General features: G+C 39.5%; 1 protein-coding gene across 1 annotated transcript in view; it reads left to right on the top strand.

Moving 5' to 3' along the window:
- cerkl (CERK like autophagy regulator) overlaps positions 1-22,444 on the top strand; it is a 98,554-nt gene that overhangs the window by 35,307 nt on the left and 40,803 nt on the right. Inside the window, exons 3-4 of the mRNA XM_079821094.1 lie at positions 9,431-9,562; positions 15,767-15,830. Of these exons, the coding sequence (XP_079677220.1) occupies positions 9,431-9,562; positions 15,767-15,830 (196 nt within the window). The remainder of the gene's footprint in view (positions 1-9,430; positions 9,563-15,766; positions 15,831-22,444) is intronic.

Genomic DNA, 22,444 nt, shown 5'->3' with positions numbered 1-22,444 from the left:
CACACACACACGCACGCACGCACGCACGCACGCACGCACGCACGCACGCACGCACGCACACACACACACACACACACACACACACACACACACACACACACACACACACACACACACACACATCTCTATGTGTCTCTATAAAGTATTTTTACTGTAAAATATGCAAAATGCAAGTGGACTACTGTAATATAGCATTATAGTAAGTATACAGTATTACAGTATAGTGAACATTGTCTGATTCTGTCTACAAACATTTGAATCATTGAGGACACGGTTGCTCTCCCAACATTTAGCTGCACTTTTCGACCCTCCTCAGCCAAAAGGTCATGATTGAGAACATGTTTCTGATGAAATTAGGGCCACTATTGTAAACCATGTCTACTATCTTAGCCTCTTCTACCTCTTCCACTGTTTTACCTTGACAATAAATATGCTTGACAGTTATGACAACTAGTTCAATCATTTTGTATATAATGACTTGTGCAAGGAACTAATACCTAGATGTTTTGAGGGGTGATACTATTCAATAGGGAACCAGTATAATATATTTTGATCAACATGACATAAGCAATTGATAATGTAGGAAACAACAGATAACTGTACATAATCAATTGGATGAATGTACCAAAGCAGGTTCAAAATAATGAGAAATCGCTTTTATAAGATGCACAAGTAGTTTTGAGAATTTCAGTTGTGATCTGAGAAATACACCAAAGCGACTGCAAAAAACTCCTTAATTCTTCCTTAAAGGGGTGATGCATTGAGAAATCAACTTTCCTTTGAGCCTTTGGTATATAAAAGTTCATCATGATAAAAGAATATCCTGTAAGTTTCAGAGCTGAAAACGTCTTTGTTAGTCAAAGGAAAGCTTTTATAGACACCAGGCCCAGCAAACGAGAGCTCTCACAATATGTCGACCATTGACGTATTAGGACGCAGAAGCACCGCCTCAAGGCCGCCCACCGACTCGTGGAGCTAAACAATGCCGGATCCCGCTCACGTCCGTTCACTTCAGTTCACCAAGGAATCGATTGTAAACAAAATACAGATCGAGACTGGATTTGCAGACATATTGAGATTAAAACAATGCTGTGCCTTCTATATTGGATCCGACAGGAACGGTGCAAAACACACTTATGTGAGTAAAACATGTTTTTTTACACTCACCTAAAGGATTATTAGGAACACTTACTAATACTGTGTTTGACCCCCTTTCGCCTTCAGAACTGCCTTAATTCTACGTGGCATTGATTCAACAAGGTGCTGAAAGCATTCTTAGAAATGTTGGCCCATATTGATAGGATAGCATCTTGCAGTTGATGGAGATTTGTGGGATGCACATCCAGGGCACGAAGCTCCCGTTCCACCACATCCCAAAGATGCTCTATTGGGTTGAGATCTGGTGACTGTGGGGGCCATTTTAGTACCGTGAACTCATTGTCATGTTCAAGAAACCAATTTGAAATGATTCGAGCTTTGTGACATGGTGCATTATCCTGCTGGAAGTAGCAATCAGAGGATGGGTATACATGGTGGTCATAAAGGGATGGACATGGTCAGAAACAATGCTCAGGTCGGCCGTGGCATTTAAACGATGCCCAATTGGCACTAAGGGGCCTAAAGTGTGCCAAGAAAACATCCCCCACACCATTACACCACCACCACCAGCCTGCACAGTGGTAACAAGGCATGATGGGTCCGTGTTCTCATTCTGTTTACGCCAAATTCTGACTCTACCATCTGAATGTCACAGAGATCGACACTCATCAGAACAGGCAACATTTTTCCAGTCTTCAACTGCCCAATTTTGGTGAGCTTGTGCAAATTGTAGCCTCTTTTTCCTATTTGTAGTGGAGATGAGTGGTACCCGGTGGGGTCTTCTGCTGTTGTAGCCCATCCGCCTCAAGGTTGTGCGTGTTGTGGCTTCACAAATGCTTTGCATTTACGCTGTCACAGGCTGGAGAAGGTGTTATTGGTTAATTCGTGATCAGACTCGGACTTGTAACGCCAGCTCGCAAAGCCCTAGGGCTATGTGTTTTTCAGACGGGCTATCACCGGTCAGGCGTGCACGCGCGTGTGTGTACGGTTCACGGTCATATTCACTGATGATCGGGCAAAATGATACAAAATTAACATTCCAATCAATCGCGGGTGGATGAGAGATGAATCATTGTGTTTGTTTGATAAAGACATTTTGCGAGCCCTGGCTGTGGGCTGGGCGATTCATTCCGGTTGCCGTTTGCCACACACTGTCACTGACAAGGGGAGCAGAAGCTCATTAAATATGCAAATCTTATCCAATCCTAGCCGTGGGCGTTTACTTCCAAGTCTTCAGTGCGGCACGCCCATCAAAACCGACCGTTTTTCAGAGAGCCTCAAAACCAAGGCAGAAAGCCTATTACTTATTTATTATGATGTTTCTGAATGTAAAAACCACACGAACGTCTTAAGTTGACCTCAGACAACAGTATAAAAAAATGTAAAAAGCCAGTTCATGACCCTTTTAATTCAAATTCAAGAATTTAACTGAAATTTAAAAGGCATTTTCATTCTGAATAGCACATAACCCTGACATGAAGCATTAATGCTTTGCAATCAAAGCATGACTGGACTGCATGGTCAGTCCTCTCATTAGCGCAGTGGGCGAGTGTTTACGGGCAGTCCTGGAGCTTTGTTTGTCTCTGAAATCAATGTGTAACCTGACCCCGCTCTCAGGTAATTTACCCCTGATTATGGGAAAAGTGCTCCCCTGTGCCGAATCATCTTCTCCACAGGGAGACCCTCAGCCACACCATTCAGATGCTCCTTACCTTTCCCATCAGCACCCTCTGTGCCCTGAGATGGGGGCTGGACAGAGACAGATGTAGTCACTGTGTTGTGAGACATTAGCCGGTCTTGATAGCCCTCAGGGGTAAAACAGCCTTAAGCCTCTGAGTCACAGGGCGGCTGCATCGCTGTAGTACGTGCTGACCTCATGGAATGTCCGCAGGTGGCAGGGAAATGTGTATGAAATGGGGACGTCACTTCAAAGCTATTGAGAGGGCAAACAGAACCAACTTGTTTACATGAAGGGTATGTGGGTGAATGTCGCGAAAACATAAAAAAACATAAGAAACAACACAAAACATTTTGTAGACTGTGTATATGATATTAAAACTTGGTTTCATATTTTGCATCTTGAATATAAGTATTATGTCTTATTGGCGATATAAATATATATTTACGGTACAGTAAATAGTTATAAAAATGTATTCTGTTATAACATATTTATTATCATTTATTTATAATTTTTTGTTAGTTAAATATGACAGACTTGTTCTAAACAGGTTTGGTGAAATTCATCCATTTAAGCGAAATATATGAATAAATGGCTTACAGCTTTACCTTAAAGCTGACTACAAAAGTGATTAAAGAACATAATATTTAGATGAGTCGTCTGGTATCCCCAATAGGTTATAATTAACGTGTGAACGCAGGTTCTCTGAAGTCTGCTAATCACAGTGGCCTTTTGCGGGAACACAAACAGGGCTGGCTCATGGAGGTGAAACCTGAGTGTGGCCCCCTCGTCTGGATTGTCTTTCAGTGAGCTCCTGGGAGCCACCGTGCATCGCTCACACAAACATGGGATTATGTGCCATAGTAACACGGTATTGTGCATGCAGGCAGCAGGCTACGTCCCCACTCTCCCCTCTGTGGTGTTTAGATTTATCCTGAACACCAGCTCAGATATGATCATTTAAACAACAGAAACATAGTTTCCCATTTCAGTGTAATGATTTAATGCGATATGAGGGCTCTGTTCCAAAAGTGACCTGTCTTGCTGCCTACTGCCTACATACATAGGCAGCTACCTTCTAAGACAGGATCTTAACTGGAAGAGAACCTCATAAGTAACTGATTTGGAACACTTTTTTTGGCGTCCTTGTGTTGCTGGACTAATGTAATACTCTAAAAAACTAAAATATATGATAAACTCTAATAAACTGAACATTTTATATAAAAAACTATAAAATAGGAGTTTTCTATTTTAATATAGGCTACTTAAATAAATATAATATATTTCTGTGATGCGAAGCTGAATTTTTTTCAGCAATTACTCCAGTGTCCTTCAGAAATGATTTGATAATGATGGAAACAGTTGTGTTGCTTGATATTTTTTTGGAACCTGTGATATTTTTTTCAGGATACATTGATAGGACAGCATTTATTCAAAATAGAAATCTTTTCAAACAAAACATGTCTTTACTATCACTTTTTATCATTTTACCAAAAAACGGAAGAAAAATAATTACCAACCCCAAACTTTTGAACCGTAGTGTATTTTGTTACAAAAAAATTCTATTTTAAATAAATGCTGTACTTTTTGTACTTTTTATTCATCAAAGAATCCTGAAAAAAGTATCAGATTATTAAAGAATATTAAGCAGAACAACTGTTTTCAACATTGATAATAATAAACTGAGTATGATTTCTGAAAAAAAAAAAAAAACATGTGACACCGAAGACTGGAGTAATGGCTGATGAAAATTCAGCTTTGCATCACAGAAATATTTGATATTTTAAATTACATTAAAATAGAAAGCCATTATTTTAAATTGTAATAATATTTCACAATATTTCTGGGTTTTATTTCTGTATTTTTGATCAAATAAATGCAGGCTTGATGAGCATAAGAGACTTCTTTCAAAAACATAATAGTAATGTTTCCAAAACTTTTGACCGGTATGTGCATCTATGGTAAACATTGTTCTTTGTTTTGTCAGGAAACTTTTATACTGACCTTGTTGCATTGCATTCTGGGATCGGCTTCTCTATTAGATGAGGTATAAATTTTGCATAATAGAGAGCCTTATAGTTATGCTACCTACCTTTTAGCATAGCTATTGCCTCGTAATTATGATATAATGCTGTCTATATATAGCACACATGGTTTTGGAACAGAGCTAGAGTATTTTGGGAAAACCAGAGACCAAAAGGAGATACTCTTGCATCTTCATGAAGCAGTGACGCAAATGTGCTCACCAAATCTGATGCAATAGATGAGCGTAGCCTCACAACGCTGTTTTCATGTGTCGTGCGGTGGGCCTGAAGCCCCCTCGGTGAGGATGAGTGTTGCTGAGCCTCCTGAGCCCCATTCACAGCTATAACAGCAGTGGTGGTGCCGCCCCCCTGCACCTGCTCCCCCCGTGGACCCCAGCGTCCCGGCACTGCGGCCCCCAAGAGCCACATAGTGGGAGATTGGATCAGCATCCCCACGCTGAGCGAGACTCGCAATCTTCTTTCAAGATCCCAAATCCCCCCCAGCCTCCCCACCTAACATCCTGCATCTACTTGCGCGCACGTTTTGTGTCTATTTGAACTGTGACCTTGGGCACCCCCTGGAACTCTTGCGCTGTGATGTCAGCAGGGGGTACGGCGGAGGGCAAGCCGAGGGTAGCGACTCGTTAGCAGGTCGAGGGTCGAGAGCTTCAGGGGCCGGATTAGAGTAATGAGGAGGATGGTGGAGGAAGGAGAGAGAGTGTTGAGCTTCACCTCAGCTTCCATCGATCTCAGGCACTCCAGGAAGGCCAGAAGAGAAAGCAGCTCCCTAATTTCTGCTAATTATGATCCACTGTTACTCAATACTGGGTTCTCCCTGCAAAGAAGGAAGTATAGAGCCTGTCAGAAAGAGTGATGGGGAGGAGAGACAGCACAAGGGCTCCAGACTGCGATTAAAATGCAATAATAAAAAAATATTAATTTGCGAGTGATATTTTTACTGAAATCAATATTAATTGACATGGTATGATTAAATAAATTGCATGCCTTTTTACCTGCATGTTCTGAAGTAGCCCATCACATCTTTTGTTGTGTTGATGTAATAAAATGAGACGGTGCGCAGCAAGGTTGCAGTGGAAAAAACCTCACTGAGTTTGAGTACCAAAATTCGAACGGGGACAGCGAGGATCAGCATTCTATTGAAGCTTGTTTCCGCCACAGAATAAAATAATTTAAAAGATAATTACAACCTTTTATATCAGATGAGTTTTTTTCTCAGAATTGCGTGATATAAAGTCAGAATTGCGAGATATAAAGCCAGAATTGTGAGATATAAAATCAGAATTGTGTGATATAAAGTCAGAATTGTGAGATATAAAATCAGAATTGTGTGATATAAAGTCAGAATTGCGAGATATAAAGCCAGAATTGTGTTATGAAGTCAGATTTGTGTTATAAAGTCAGAATTGCATGATATAGTCAGAATTGCGAGATATAAAGTCAGAATTGCAAGATATAAAGTCAGAATTGCGAGATATAAAGTCAGAATTGTGTGTTATAAAGTCAGAATTGCGCTATAAAGTCAGAATTGTGAGTTATAAAGTCAGATTTGCGTTATAAAGTCAGAATTGCGCTATAAAGTCAGAATTGTGAGTTATAAATTCAGATTTGTGTTATAAAGTCCGAATTGCAAGATATAAAGTCCGAATTGTGTGTTATAAAGTCAGAATTGCGTGATATAAAGTCAGAATTGTGTGTTATGAAGTCAGATTTGTGTTATAAAGTCAGAATTGCGTGATATAGTCAGAATTGCGTGATATAAAGTCAGAATTGCGTGATATAAAGTCAGATTTGTGTTATAAAGTCCGAATTGCGAGATATAAAGTCAGAATTGTGTGTTATAAAGTCAGAATTGCGTGATATAAAGTCAGAATTGTGTGTTATGAAGTCAGATTTGTTTTATAAAGTCAGAATTGCGTGATATAGTCAGAATTGCGTGATTTAAAGTCAGAATTGCGTGATATTGTCAGAATTGCGTGATATAAAGTCAGAGTTGCGAGATATAAAGTAAGAATTGCGAGATTTAAAGTCAGAATTGCGCTATAAAGTCAAAATTGTGAGTTATAAAGTCAGATTTGTGTTATAAAGTCCGAAAGTCAGAATTGCGTTATATAGTCAGAATTGCGTGATATAAAGTCAAAATTACGAGAAATAAACTCGCAATTGTGAGTTATAAAGTCAGAATTGCGTTATAAAGTCAGAATTGTGTGTTATAAAGTCAGATTTGTGTTATAAATTCAGAATTGCGTTATAAAGTCAGAATTGTGTGAGATATAAAGTCAGAATTGCGAGATATAAACTCGCAATTGTGAGATATAAACTCGCAATTGTGAGTTATAAAGTCAGAATTGTGAGATATAAAGTCAAAATTGGGAGATATAAAGTCAAAATTGCGAGATATAAAGTCAAAATTGCAAGATATAAACTCGCAATTTTTAGTTATAAAGTCAGAATTGCGTTATAAAGAGAGAATTGCGAGTTATAAAATCAGAATTGTGTGAGATATAAAGTCAGAATTGCGAGATATAAACTCAGAATTGCGAGATATAAACTCGCAATTGTGAGTTATAAAATCAGAATTGTGTGATATATAAAGTCAGAATTGCGTGATATAAATTCAGAATTGTGTTATAAAGTCAGAATTGCGAGATATAAAGTCAAAATTGCGAGATATAAACCTGCAATTGTGAGTTATAAAGTCAGAATTGCGTTATAAAGTCAGAATTGTGAGTTATAAAGTCAGAATTGCGCTATAAAATCAGAATTGTGAGATATAAAGTCAGAATTGCGTGATATAAATTCAGAATTGTGTTATAAAGTCAGAATTGTGTTATAAAGTCAGAATTGTGAGTTATAAAGTCAGAATTGCGTTATAAAGTCAGAATTGCGAGATATAAAGTCCGAATTGTGAGTTATAAAATCAGCATTGCGAGATATTAATTCCGAATTGTGAGTTATAAAATCAGCATTGCGAGATATAAAGTCTGCATTGTGAGTTATAAAATCAGATTTGCATGATATAAAGTCAGAATTGCGAGATATTAACTCGCAATTGTGTTATAAAGTCAGAATTACCCAGTATAAAGTCAGAATTGCGAGATATAAAGTCAGAATTGCGAGATATAAACTCAGAATTGCGAGATATAAACTCGCAATTGTGAGTTATAAAATCAGAATTGTGTGATATATAAAGTCAGAATTGCGTGATATAAATTCAGAATTGTGTTATAAAGTCAGAATTGCGAGATATAAAGTCAAAATTGCGAGATATAAACTCGCAATTGTGAGTTATAAAGTCAGAATTGCGTTATAAAGTCAGAATTGTGAGTTATAAAGTCAGAATTGTGTGAGTTATAAAGTCAGAATTGCGCTATAAAATCAGAATTGTGAGATATAAAGTCAGAATTGTGTGATATAAATTCAGAATTGTGTTATAAAGTCAGAATTGTGAGTTATAAAGTCAGAATTGCGTTATAAAGTCAGAATTGCGAGATATAAACTCGCAATTGTGAGTTATAAAGTCAGAATTGCGTTATAAAGTCAGAATTGTGAGTTATAAAGTCAGAATTGTGTGAGTTATAAAGTCAGAATTGCGCTATAAAATCAGAATTGTGAGATATAAAGTCAGAATTGCGTGATATAAATTCAGAATTGTGTTATAAAGTCAGAATTGTGAGTTATAAAGTCAGAATTGCGTTATAAAGTCAGAATTGCGAGATATAAAGTCCGAATTGTGAGTTATAAAGTCAACATTGCGAGATATAACGTCCGAATTGTGAGTTATAAAGTCAGAATTACCCAGTATAAAGTCAGAATTGCGAGATATAAAGTCAGAATTGTGAGATATAAAATCCAAATTGTGTGAGATATAAAGTCAGAATTGCGTGATATAAAGTCAGAATTGTGTTATAAAGTCAGAATTGCGTTATAAAGTCAGAATTGTAAGATATAAAGTCAGAATTGCGTGATATAAAGTCAGAATTGTGTTATAAAGTCAGAGTTGCGTTATGAAGTCAGAATTGTGAGTTATAAAGTCAGAATTGCATCAGTGTGATTTAAAAAAAAAATTTTTTTTTAATTATAATCGGTAAGGATTCATTAAATTGATCAGAAGAGAATGAAAAGACATTTATAATCTTACAAAATATTCTATTTCAAATAAATGCTTGTGCAGTGAAAAAAGTATCACTGTTTCCCCCCCAAATATAAAGCAGCAGAATTGTTTTCAGCATTGATTATAATAAGACAATGTTTCTTGGGCAACAATTCAGCATCAGAGAGCCTACATGGTGTATTTATTCAAGCTTTCTTCTCGTTCTTGGCAGACATTCAGACACTGTAAACAACAGACACTGATCTGACCTTTTCAATTTTTGAAGACTGAACTCACGCTGTGCGAGAGCCATTCTGCAGCAAGGGTGGCAGACAAAAGCTGAACTCACGACAAGAAATCATTATTATGAAGGACAGGGGCTTTGGCTCACATTAGCAGATGTGCACTTTATAAACTGGATGAGTTTCAAGCACTTAAATGAATGCCCATGGGATTCATGACACAAGGGGATTGATGAAACTTCCCGCTCTTTGTTTCTTTTGTTTTTTTGCTCTGCAGGTTTCAAGAACCGTCCGAAATCTCTCAAAGTCTTTGTGAACCCCATCAGCCACAAGAAAGAGGCGTACCAGATTTACCTGGACAAAGTGGCCCCGCTCTTCAAGCTCGCTGACATACAAGCCGACGTCACCAGTAAGTCTCACACATCTGCACTGTACGGGATAACAAACGATTACATTGGTGGCTTTTCCTCTCAGGTTCAGCTTGAAGCCTTCACGCACAGGTGACTGCCGCCCCCTCAGGCCTCACTCGAGGTCGAAGTGCATTAACGTCTGCCCTCAGGGTCTGTTCGCTCATAGGATTCATCCCTCAGTGCTCAACAATTCCCTATATGCTAACAAGATGGTGCTTTACGCCATTAGGCATTGGCAGTGGATCATAGGAAATCAATATTTTAGGGTGAAGAATGTCAAGGTTCCTATGTTAATGCATCATTTGAATACACACTTAAAAGCTAAATTTATCTTGTTTACCATTTTAACTGCCAACTCTCCATGCATTATACTAAAAACCAACATTTAGAGGAAAAAATATTAGATGACTAATTATATATATCAGAATATCTTATACTGACAACTCTAAAAATCGTTGAAACAAAATAGATTTACTTGAGAAGCAACACTATATATGATTTAAAAAAAAAAAAAAAAACATGTTTTCATAGATTCATAGTATCTTGAATTTAAATCTATTTGATCTTACTGCACTGGCAGATTTTTTCACAGATTTTTTGGTTGTTGTTGTACCTAAAACAAGTGAAAAAAAAAAGAAAATAAAAAAACCAGTGCAGTAAGATAAAATACAGTGGTATTACAGATCTCTGAAAACAGGTTTTCAATACATTATATTGCCAAAAGTATTGGGACATCCATCCAAATCATTGAATTCAGGTGTTGCAATCACTTCCATGGCCAAAGATGTATAAAATCAAGCTCCTAGGCATGCAGACGCTTCTACAAACATTTGTGAAATAATGGGCCGCTCTCAGTAGCTCAGTGAATTCAAGCGTGGTACTGTGATAGATTGCCACCTGTGCATTAAGTCCATTCATAAAATTACCTCACTACTAAAAATTCCATTGTCAACTGTTAGTGGTATTATAACAAAGTAGAAGCAATTGGGAACAACAGCAACTCAGCTACGAAGTGGTAGGCCACGTAAAATTACAGAGCGGGGTCGTTGGATGGAGTGGTGTAAAGCACGCAGTGGAGACGTGTTCTCTGGAGTGACGAATCACGCTTCTCTGTCTGGCAATCCGATGGACGAGTCTGGGTTTGCCGGTTGCCCAGAGAACAGTACTTGCCTGACTGCATTGTGTCAAGTGTAAAGTTTGATGGAGGGGGGAATTATAGTGTGGGGTTGTTTTTCAGGGGTTGGACTTGGCCCCTTAGTTTCAGTGAAATAAACTCTTAATGCTCCATCATACCAAAACATTTTGGACAATTTCATGCTCCCAAATTTGTGGGAACAGTTTGGGGATGGACCCTTCCGGTTCCAATATGACTGCACACCAGTGCACAAAGCAAGGTCCATAAAGACATGGAGGAGCGAGTTTGGTGTGGAGGAACTTGACTGGCCTGCATTGAGTCCTGACCTCAACCCGACAGAACAGCTTTGGGATAAATTAGAGCGGAGACTGCGAGCCAGGCCTTCTCATCAAACATCAGTTCCTCACCTCACCTCACAAATGCACTTCCAGAAGAATGGTAAAAAATCCTATAAACACTCTCCCAAACCTTGTGGAAAGCCTTCCCAGAAGAGTTGAAGCTGTTATAGCTGCAAAGGCTGGGCCAACTCCATATTAAACCCTACGGATTAAGAATGGGATGTTAAAGTTCATGTACATGTAAAGGGAGGCGTCCAAAAACTTTAGGCAATATGTTGCTTTTTAAGTAAATGTATCTTGTTTCAAGAAATTTTAAATATTTTAACTAGAAAATTGGGCTAGAAAATGAGTTAAGATTTGGATTTTCAGCAGTGTAGAATCTTAAGGGCGGGCTCTTTTCAACTTGGGCCAGCAAGAAACCACCTAGCCACATACGACCACATAGCATCATGCTAAGAACCTTTACAGCACCCTAAAGGCCGGTACAAACCGGGACGAATGTCGCCCACTTATCGCCAGCCTTTTTCGGCACGAATTGAGTGTTCACACCCAAGCGATTTCACTGACGATGCGCAGAGTGAACGTGCAAATTCAGTAGATAGCGCTCCCAGTATACAAGCTGGTGCTGCGCCACTTTACGCTTCTGACACTCACTTGTCACACAAAAGAAGAAGAGAGACAGTATTTACGTGCTTGCAAAAAAACTGTTTTTGCTAACTGGCAAGCAGCATTAGCAGCTCATCTTCTTCTTTGTCTACTTACTTCTTCTCCGTCGTATAAATGTGTGCTCGGCAAGACCGTTTTGTGCTTGAGCGCCACCAAGTCGTGTTTTACTGTAACTTCAGCAGCTCCAAGCACGTGAACAAAAGCGCCGATCTCATTGGTCAGCCAGTTTTTAACACGCCTTGTCAAAACAAAAAAAAACGAACCCAGGGCGTTTTTTTTAAATGCCGCTTTTACGCCTGGCGTTTTTGGGCGTCGGTTTGCACACTCACATTGGCGCCCTTTGTTTTGTCACGAGGCATTAAAAGTCGGCAATAAACGCGCGCGAAAATCGTCCCGGTGTGAACAGGCCTTAAAGGGTTAGTTCACCCAAAAATTTAAATTCTGTCATTAATTACTTACCCTCATGTCGTTCGACACCCGTAAGACCTCCGTTCATCTTCGGAACACAAATGAAGATATTTTAGTTGAAATCTGATGGCTCTGAAAGGCCTCCATTGGCACAATGCACGGTTCACTCTCAAGACCCCTAAAAGGTACTAAAGACGTCGTTACAAAGTCCATCTCACTACAGTGGTTCTAAAATCCCTTTATGAATCGGCGAGAACAGTTTTTGTGCGCAAAAAAAACGTAAATAACGACTTATATAGTGATGACGGTTTCAAAACACGGCCTCATGAAGCTTCGAAGCGTTATGAATCAGTGAGTCGAATGAGCAGTTTGGACCGCCAAATTTCAGCAGTTTGGCGGTTTGACACGCGATCCGAATCATGATTCGACTCACTGATTCATAACGCTTCGAAGCTTCATGAGGCCTTGTTTTGAAATCGTCATCACTATATAAGTCGTTATTTAGGGTTTTTTTGCGCACAAAAACTATTCTCGCCGATTCATAAAGTTATTGTAGAACCACTGTAGTGAGATGGACTTTGTAACGACGTCTTTAGTACCTTTTAAGGGTCTTGAGAGTGAACCGTGCATTGTGCCAATGGAGGCCTTTCAGAGCCATCAGATTTCAACTAAAATATCTTCATTTGTGTTCCGAAGGCGAACGGAGGTCTTACGGGTGTCGAATGATATGAGGGTAAGTAATTAATGACAGAATTTTCATTTTTCGGTGAACTAACTCTTTAACATCATGGCAGTAGTTAATCCACACACTGGCTGCATCTGAAATCACATACTCTCTTGAGTAGGTGCTTATTTTGAATAAGTAATTACTTCACAGCAGCTAAAAAAGTATGTTCTATATAGTATGAATGTGTGTAGTATGAATGTAATCTGGACATACCACATCCGCCATGTTGCCATTTTCATGTGACCCACCAGCGTCAGTTGCAAAGACATTGGTTAATAAAGTGAGATTAAATACATAAAGTCCATGTGCTATTTAACATTTAATTATTGCAAGTTTGTGTAATATTTGAGTTTGCATTTTAATGTTTATATTAATTTTGAGGAATACTCAATCTGTTTTTGAGCAAGTGAGATGAGTAAATGCATGCTCACATTTAGTCTAGAACTACAATTACCATCATGTTTACAGTACACTTCTGCGCCTGATGTCTCTTCATGGGGACAGGAGAGGTGTCAGTCAGTAAATGGGTAAACAAAGTAACTTGCGTTTCTTGTTTGAAAAAATAACTCAGATACTTTCTTGCAAATTAATAACGCATTACTTTAGTTACTTGAAAAACGAAATCTGATTAACTTCTGTTCCTTGTAATTCATTACCCACAACACGGACCACCTCTTTGTAAAATAGTTTGTAAAAGAGCATTGTGAGCAACTCCAAAAACATTGCCAGATAATACACGCTCTTCATAATCTCTCGATATCTATTTGTCAGCAGTGTGTTTGTGTGCTTGAGGTTGTGTATGTGTGTGTGCTTGTACTGGAAGTAGCAGCTGTACAACACTGCTGTGGATGGTTCTAAATGCATCTCACACTCATAATGACAGGAGAAGTGTATCCTCCGTCAGTAACCTGACCCAGGGGGAGGGACTGCACCCATCTGTTCTAACACTGTGCGGGACTCCCCCCCCACCCCCCTCCTCCCCTTTACCCACCTCCTCCCACACACACACAGGACCCCATACTATATGTACTATACAACCACGGACTACACACACACCCCCAAGCACTCACCAGGCGCCCCCTGCTTTTGGGAAGGAGACTCCGCAATCTGTGCTGTAATGAATGTGGGTACCTGATTCCAGAAGCCATTTGAACAGTAATAGAATCCGTTTCCTGATGATTTGCTCCCGAGGGCAGAGGCTGAGAGCTCGAGGTGGAGCCATTAAACAACATTTTACCTAATAGAAATTAAATATCTCATTCTGCCGCTTGGAACGCAGAGCTTTGAGAATATATATGATCGAATTAGCTCTATAGACTGTGAGATGCACGGGCAGCGTTTGTGAAATGTCATGCTCAAGACAAGCAATTACAGTGTATAATTCACAGCTATTTACTGATAACCAACACTTGTATGTGGAAATGTCGTTTTTGGCATTTACATGGTCATTTAAGAGTCTAATTTAGCATTTTATGTGCTTAGACTGGTGCTCTATAGATTGATCACGGTTTTAAATCTAAGTTTGATTTTTAACTAATGATATTGCACAGCTCAGGCCAGAATTTTCAATCAGTGAGATATGAAAAATATGCCTGTGTTGTGGTTTTATTTGACAAGGTCAGAGCCATGTGATCCTTTAATTACACTTTGATTTGCAAGTGCTCCCCCTACAGTTCTGCACTAAGAACTGAACTCATAACAGAGTCTATGGCTACTGTAGCTCTGGAATATTAATGTACTTCTATTTCTGCAGAATATGTGGAGCAGTGTAAATAACATCATTATCATTTCATTTTTATTTACAAGATGATAATTACATGTCCATTAACCCCTAACAAGAGCAGTTAATGATGGTTAATAATAATAATAATAATTAATGTGATAAAAAAAAAAATATATATATATATATATATATATATATATATATATATATATATATATATATATATATATATATATATATATTCTGCAAGGACACATTAAATTGACAAAAACTGCTACTTTGTACAAAACAAATCTATTTCAAATAAATGCTATTCTTTTGAACTTTTTAATCAAAGAATCTCACAATTAAGAAATATAAAAAAAATCTTACCAAACATAAAAACACATAATGTTGCAGAAAAAAGTTATAATCACATGAAATTCTGCCCCCACAATTGTCTGCATTTTCCATTGTCATATGCATCTGTACTAGTTGGGCTGGTACCAGGGATAGCCAAGTATGTCATAATGAGCAGGCACACTTGCATCTCTGTGTACATCATAAAACACATTCTTAAACAACAACAACAACAACAACAGAAAAAAAACATCCATCTGCAAGTGTCACATCAGCCACGGTGAGCCCTTTGATGGGTGGTCACAGCTGGGACCCGTTCTGTGGCGGAGGTGCCCCAGAAAATGCTAAGTGGGGCACAGGCGTGCACAATGCCATCTGCGGCATGCCACCCCTCTTCCCCCGCATTCAGTGGTCTTTTCCCGTACCACACAGGCCAGGGGTTTCTGCCATACTACGCCAAACCTGAATCGACAATTATACTGGATCAAGCCTATATCCAACAAACTCTGCTGACCACATCTAACCCTTTTTTTTTTTTGACCCATGACCCTTTGTTTACCTTGTTACCCAAATTACATAACAGTACTGTAATGTAAATAGCAAACCACACAGTGAATGCTGTGAAAATTCTTGTTTTGTGCAGCTTGGGCAAGCCGAACACAAGAGCGGATGCCTCTTTGTACCACAACTCATAATGTTGATTAAAAATGCAAACAGCATGCAAGTATAAATTCTGCTTTACAGCCAGTACCATATGTTCGGCTTAAGCCATTTGCCAATGCCTGGAAAAGGGTACTAAAGGCAGTTTGGAGAGCTTTCCTTAAAAAACAAAAAACAAAAAAAACATTAACTCTTTCTTTTCCACAGTCACTAAGCGAAAGGGCCACGCTCTGTCCATTCTGAAAGACTGCAGCTTGGAAGAATATGATGGGTATGTATACTTCATTGTTTTTTACATGTGTTGAAAAAAAAAGCTTCAAATATTTGATTCAATCTATGAAGCATTTCTACAGTGGGTTAGTAAAACTTTCCACATTTACTAAACTCCAAATTCATTAAAGGTGCAGTAAGCACTCCTGAAAAACGCTGTTAAAAAAGGATCAGAATGTAGCAAAACACACTTGTAGCCAATCAGCAGTAAGGGGCCTATACACTCATTAGGGGGGAGGTGCCTGTGTTGCAAAGAGACAGAGCGTATTTAGGCCACGCCCACACCGGGGGCGAAAACAATCCAACGCACTCCATTGACTTTGGATTGCGTGAGGCTGCCTCCTTGTCATTTCGGACTTATAACAAAAAACAGAACAATGTCTAAAAGCTGATATGTGACAAAGTGTGCAAACAAGCTAAAAAACACAGAAATACGTTTTTATAAGCTGTTGACCCAAAAAAAATGTGCGTTTAAGGAGACAAAAGTGGATAAAGGCAGTAAAACGTGATGCTTGAGCAGGAAGATTGGGTAAATTCTGGGATCCTGACACTCAGTATGACATTTTGTCACTGTTAAGTCAAATATCCAAATGTCAGTTTTATATATTATATTTCCTGTCGCTTATTACGTTCCCCTCCAGGCGGTGTAGTTCGTTAGTGTAATATAATATGTCGTGTCTCAATGGCCTGTATCCACTTTTGTGTCCTTAAACGCTTGTTTTTTGGGTCAACAGCTTATAAAAACTGCTGGGTTTTTGGTTCTGGGTTCTGTTTAGCTTGTTTGCTGTACACTTTGTCGCATATCAGCTTTTAGACATTGTTCTGCTTTTTGTTATAAGTACGAAATGACAAGGATGCCGCTTCACGCAATGCAAAGTCAATGGAGAGCGTTTGATTGCCCCCCACCCATAATTTCAATATTGCTTCAAAATTCTCCATATTACAGTAAAGCTAATTTTTTTTCACAATATTTGCTGTAGTTTTTTTGCAGTGAGAGGCGCCTTTTTAAATAGTTTTCTATTGGCAGTGAGTGTTTTACACGCTGTTTATGCGCCCCTCACGCCTCACGTTTTTGTAGGAGCGCTCTGAGTACCTGAAGTTGGAATAAAAAAGAACTCTGGGAAAAGAACGTGAATGACGTTGGGCACTTTTCTGCTCATTGTCCAATCGAATGAATGGAGAGGCGGTTCTTGTGTTGTGGTGACGGTTACTTTGATTAGACTGACTAACTGCATTAGTTAAAGGTCCCGTTTTTCGTGTTTTTTTTTAAGCTTTGATTGTGTTTACAGTGTGCAATATAACATGTGTTCATGTTTCATGTGTAAAAAAACACAGTATTTTTCACACAATTTACTTATCTGTATACCGCTGTTTTCACTGTCCTCAAAACGGCCTGAGAATTTCCTCGTTCTATGAAGTCTCTCCTTCAGAAATACGTAACGAGTTCTGATTGTGCCAGCGATTCCCGTGTTGTGATTTCGACAGCAGCTTAGCTCACATTGCCCGGGAAGGTCACGCCTCTTACCATAACGGGGAGATGAACGCGCTCAAACTACAGCCCCTGAAGGCCAAACAAAGGTGATTTGACTCCGGGATGAAAATAACAGCGTCTGAACGACATGGCGACAAACGCAACCGAACCGAACCGAACCGAACGCAACACTTCCTCTTCTCCACGAGGGAGCAACAAGACCACGCCCCCTTTTTCACGTATTCTTGTGGGCGGAGGTTAGTCGACAAACTGCTCTACTGACGTAATTAAAGCAGGAAGTACCAGGATGTAGTCCAAACCGGCCGTTCGCTGTAGGCTTTGAAAGGGAACTTCTGTCAAATAAAATATCTCACTTGGCATTGAACTTTGAGCTTTATCATTTTACAGGTATTATTTATGCTCTAACAGCAACATTACACACCAACTGAAGTTTGAAAAATGGGATCACGAAGAACAGGACCTTTAACATGAACTAATAATTAACTGCACTTATAAAGCATTTATTTATCTTTGTTAATGTTTATTTCAACATTTACTAATGCGTTATTACAATCTTGTTAACATTAGTTGAGCACTGTGAACTAACATTAACAAACCATGAACAGCTGGATTTTTATTAAGTAACGTTAACAAAGATTAACTAATGCTGAACAGAGGTGTTGCTGTTGTTCATTGTTAATTCATGTTAACTAATGCATTAACTAATGTTAACTAATACAACCTTATTGTAAAATGTTACCGTTATTTTTCAGTCAGTTTAATGTGATGTACTAATAACTAAAACTGAAATAAAAATGAAGAAAACCTATGTAAACACAAACATATTAATATTATGAAAAAAAAAATATTATATATATATATATATATAAATATATATATACAGTAAACTAAACTATTGAAGGCACAATATGTAAGATTTTTGGATTAAAATATCCAAAAAACACTAGAAAGAACAGAATGTTTAACTAGAAAGAACAGAATGTTTAAATCCAGAGAAATAAGCAATTTTAAAATTAATTTGACCATGTCCGTGTGTCGCCTATCAATGACATCATACCAGCGTTACCCTCAATTTCCAGTTTTATTTTGTAGAAACCCCATAAACACCAAAGACGCTTTAATATATTATATGTTTTATTAGACAAGGGAACAACAGTTTGGAGACATTTATTGACAGAAAACAAATTATTGTACAGTAATACAGCACCGTTTACCGTTAAAATTAATTCTATGCCATTTAACAACACAAGCCATGCAGCATTTATTAATATGATATTCTAGTATCGAGCTAGCTTACTGCAGTGTGCAGCAAGTGTCTCATACCAGCCGTGGAGCGAACGCACAGAGTAATGTTATAACATAATTTTCAACACTCAAATAGTCTCAAATGAAAAAACTGTGCTGTTTATCCCGCATACGCCTGACCGGAAGAAGCGGAAACGGCGACCGTGGCATAATAAAAGTTCTGTTGCTGTTGAGCCGTGTGTCACGCTCATCTCTCATTAGCAATCATTCGACTTCGTTCAGCTCCCACAGCACTCGGCCCTGCTCTGCTTCATACTAAAGTAACGTTAATAATCTCGTTCATGAAAATGATTTCTGACGTCCCATACCCATTCTTTTCCACCGGCTGTGAGGTGAAGACTACAACTCCAAAGATTCTGCGCTCACTCTCTGCGTCATCAAGCTACGCCTTTGTTTTGAATAGGCGACCTCTAGCGTCGAAAAACTACATAGTGAGCCTTTAATAAAAACTATAATATAGTATCAATGATACTAAAATACCACTGGACTGTCTGAACAAATGCTAAAATGTGCTGAACTATAAGAGTAGCAAAAGTAAAAAGATAGATCACCAAAAAATGAAACTTCTGTCATCAACCTCTTGTCTATGACTTTTAGTCATTGTGTGGAAAAGAAAAGGAGTCATTTGTAGTAAAACGTCCATGCTGCTCTTTTACATACTATGAAAGTGAATGGTGACCAAGGCTATGCAAGATTTTCGGTGAATAATGTATTCATAATATTCTTTGTATGGAAGAGAGCGGTCTTGACATTCTCCTAAGAAAGCAAAGAAGAAGTCATTGAACAACATAAAGATGACAACTATCATTTGAAGGCTGAACTATCCCTTTAAAAGGCGCGTTATGATGCGAGTGAAGATGGCTTGGATTCAAAGCCAGATGACAGAGTAATCCTGCCTCTCCCTCACATCCCCATGCCTCTCTTGAGGTGACATTTAGCCTTAATAAATAAAGTAGTGTTTGGGACAGAGGGAGGAGAGAGAGAGAAAGGCAGAGGTGGACTTTTACAAAATGAGTGATAATACTTTGATTGGAGCGGCGTGCCGTGGGGCCCAGTGCGGAGCTCTCCGGTAGAGCAGGTCTCTCCGGTGCGGCTCGGCAGGTGGCTCCTTAATTACCTGTTCTGGAAGCAGTGATGAAGTACCGCCATCCAGTCGACCGCGGGTGCGGGGCATCGCTCACACCACATCGTACGGTCTCTCTCCACGTGCTCCAGTACTTCTCACAATTAGCTCCTCTTAAATATCTCCGGCCCCGGCTTAACGCTCATCCGTTACTGCCGCCCTACTGTTCCGCTGCATCCTCTGGGCTCGGTGGGAGGGGACGTGCTGGGTCTGGCACAGTGGTCTTTGATTAAAAACACAGCGTGCAGGTTCACGGCAGTGACAAAAGGACAAGGGCAAGCACCGAGCGAAGAACACATTCATGTTGAATGGTGATTAATCTGGTGTATGAAGGTGGTAAGAGGGCTTGGTGGCCGGGTTCTTGTGAATCTAGAAATAAAGAGATCCGACACTGTAAGAGGTCGAAGTAGAACTTAAAATCTTTATTAACATAAAATCACAGGGTTCAGGATCACTGGGTCTGATAGGACGATTTCAAAGTGTGTCTACTGTGAGGCCTAGGACTGGGCAGTATCACAATACACTCACCAAAAGGATTATTAGGAACACCTGTTCAATTTCTCATTAATGCAATTATCTAATCAGCCAATCACATGGCAGTTGCTTCAATGCATTTAGGGGTGTGGTCCTGGTCAAGACAACTCCAAACTGAATGTCAGAATGGGAAAGAAAGGTGATTTAAGCAATTTTGAGCGTGGCATGGTAGTTGATGCCAGACGGGCCGGTCTGAGTATTTCACAATCTGCTCAGTTACTGGGATTTTCACGCACAACCATTTCTGGGGTTTACAAAGAATGGTGTGAAAACGGAAAAACATCCAGTATGCGGCAGTCCTGTGGGCGAAAATGCCTTGTTGATGCTAGAGGTCAGAGGAGAATGGGCCGATTGATTCAAGCTGATAGAAGAGCAACTTTGAATGAAATAACCACTCGTTACAACCGAGGTATGCAGCAAAGCATTTGTGAAGCCACAACATGCAAAACCTTGAGGCGGATGGGCTACAACAGCAGAAGACCCCACCGGGTACCACTCATCTCCACTACAAATAGGAAAAAGAGGCTACAATTTGCACAAGCTCACCAAAATTGGACAGTTGAAGACTGGAAAAATTTTGCCTGGTCTAATGAGTCTCGATTTCTGTTGAGACATTCAGATGGTAGAGTCAGAATTTGGCGTAAACAGAATGAGAACATGGATCCATCATGCCTTGTTACCACTGTGCAGGCTGGTAGTGGTGGTGTAATGGTGTGGGGGATGTTTTCTTGGCACACTTTAGGCCCCTTAGTGCCAATTGGGCATCACTTAAATGCCACGGCCGACCTGAGCATTGTTTCTGACCATGTCCATCCCTTTATGACCACCATGTACCCATCCTCTGATGGCTACTTCCAGCAGGATAATGCACCATGTCACAAAGCTCGAATAATTTCAAATTGGTTTCTTGAACCAATGAGTGACAATGAGTTCACTGTACTAAAATGGCCCCCACAGTCACCAGATCTCAACCCAATAGAGCATCTTTGGGATGTGGTGGAACGGGAGCTTCTTGCCCTGGATGTGCATCCAAATCTCCATCAACTGCAAGATGCTATCCTATCAATATGGGCCAACATTTCTAAAGAATGCTTTCAGCACCTTGTTGAATCAATGCCACGTAGAATTAAGGGGATCAAACACAGTATTAGTATGGTGTTCCTAATAACCCTTTAGGTGAGTGTATATTCACCGATGATATGAGTGCAGGACCACTTTACATTATTTATATGTGAGAGCAACAAAGCAATGTGAAAATAATACAAAGTGGGAATCGCTCTCACAGTACTTTGCTGTCATCGGTCTGCACAGCACCGCTTTTAAGTCAAACACATTTAAGGGTGTGTTCACACTTGGCAGGTTTGGTTCGATTAAAACAAACTCTGGTGCGGTTCATTTGGATAACTGTGAACACTTCCATCCGAACCCTGGTGCGCATCAAACAAGTGGACCAAGACTGCAGAAAAGATGGGTCTTGGTCCTCTTTCAAACAAACTGGTGCGGTTCGACTGAAATATGAACGCAACATGACAAGACATAATGTCACAAGATGTGTCCTCAAAAAGAGCAGAATGCTCAAGTACACCTGTTTTTCTTGTCATAGTCGTGCTGTCGTCCATCACAGTTCGGTACAGGCATTAGAACCGCGTCTCTTCGCAGTAGATCTTCGTTTGTCTGTGTGACGGAGGAATTCCTGCCGCTGTTTTGAGTCCTTTACACATTTTATAAGCTCTTCATGAGTTGTCAGCTCTGTCATATGTACGCACATAAAGAGAGTGTATTTAGCCCAGCACACAGCATTGTTTTGGATGTTTGACAAGTTCAGTCACAAAATATACGTCATAAAAGCCTTTTTTTATCTTTAGATTTGGTGTTAAAAAGGACAGTGTTAACACTAAGCGAACCAGGACTAAGGCTGCGTTTAAACTGCAAGTCTTAATGCACAGATCCAATCTTTTGATCAGATTTTTTGGCCCGCCTGTTTACATTGACCTTAGACATGACTGGTATCCAATGGGTCTCAGTCCACTTTCAAACAAACTCTGGTGCGGTTTGACTGAAATATGAACGCAACACGAACCAAAGACATGTAAACGTACCAAAAGCAGGACATGATGTCACAAGATATGTCCCTAAAAAGGGCAGAATGATCAAGTACAAC

This window comes from Gobio gobio (assembly GCF_949357685.1).
Source record: "Gobio gobio genome assembly, chromosome: 7".
In the NCBI taxonomy this organism is placed as follows: domain Eukaryota; kingdom Metazoa; phylum Chordata; class Actinopteri; order Cypriniformes; family Gobionidae; genus Gobio; species Gobio gobio.
This window is presented reverse-complemented; position numbering and strand designations above follow the sequence as displayed.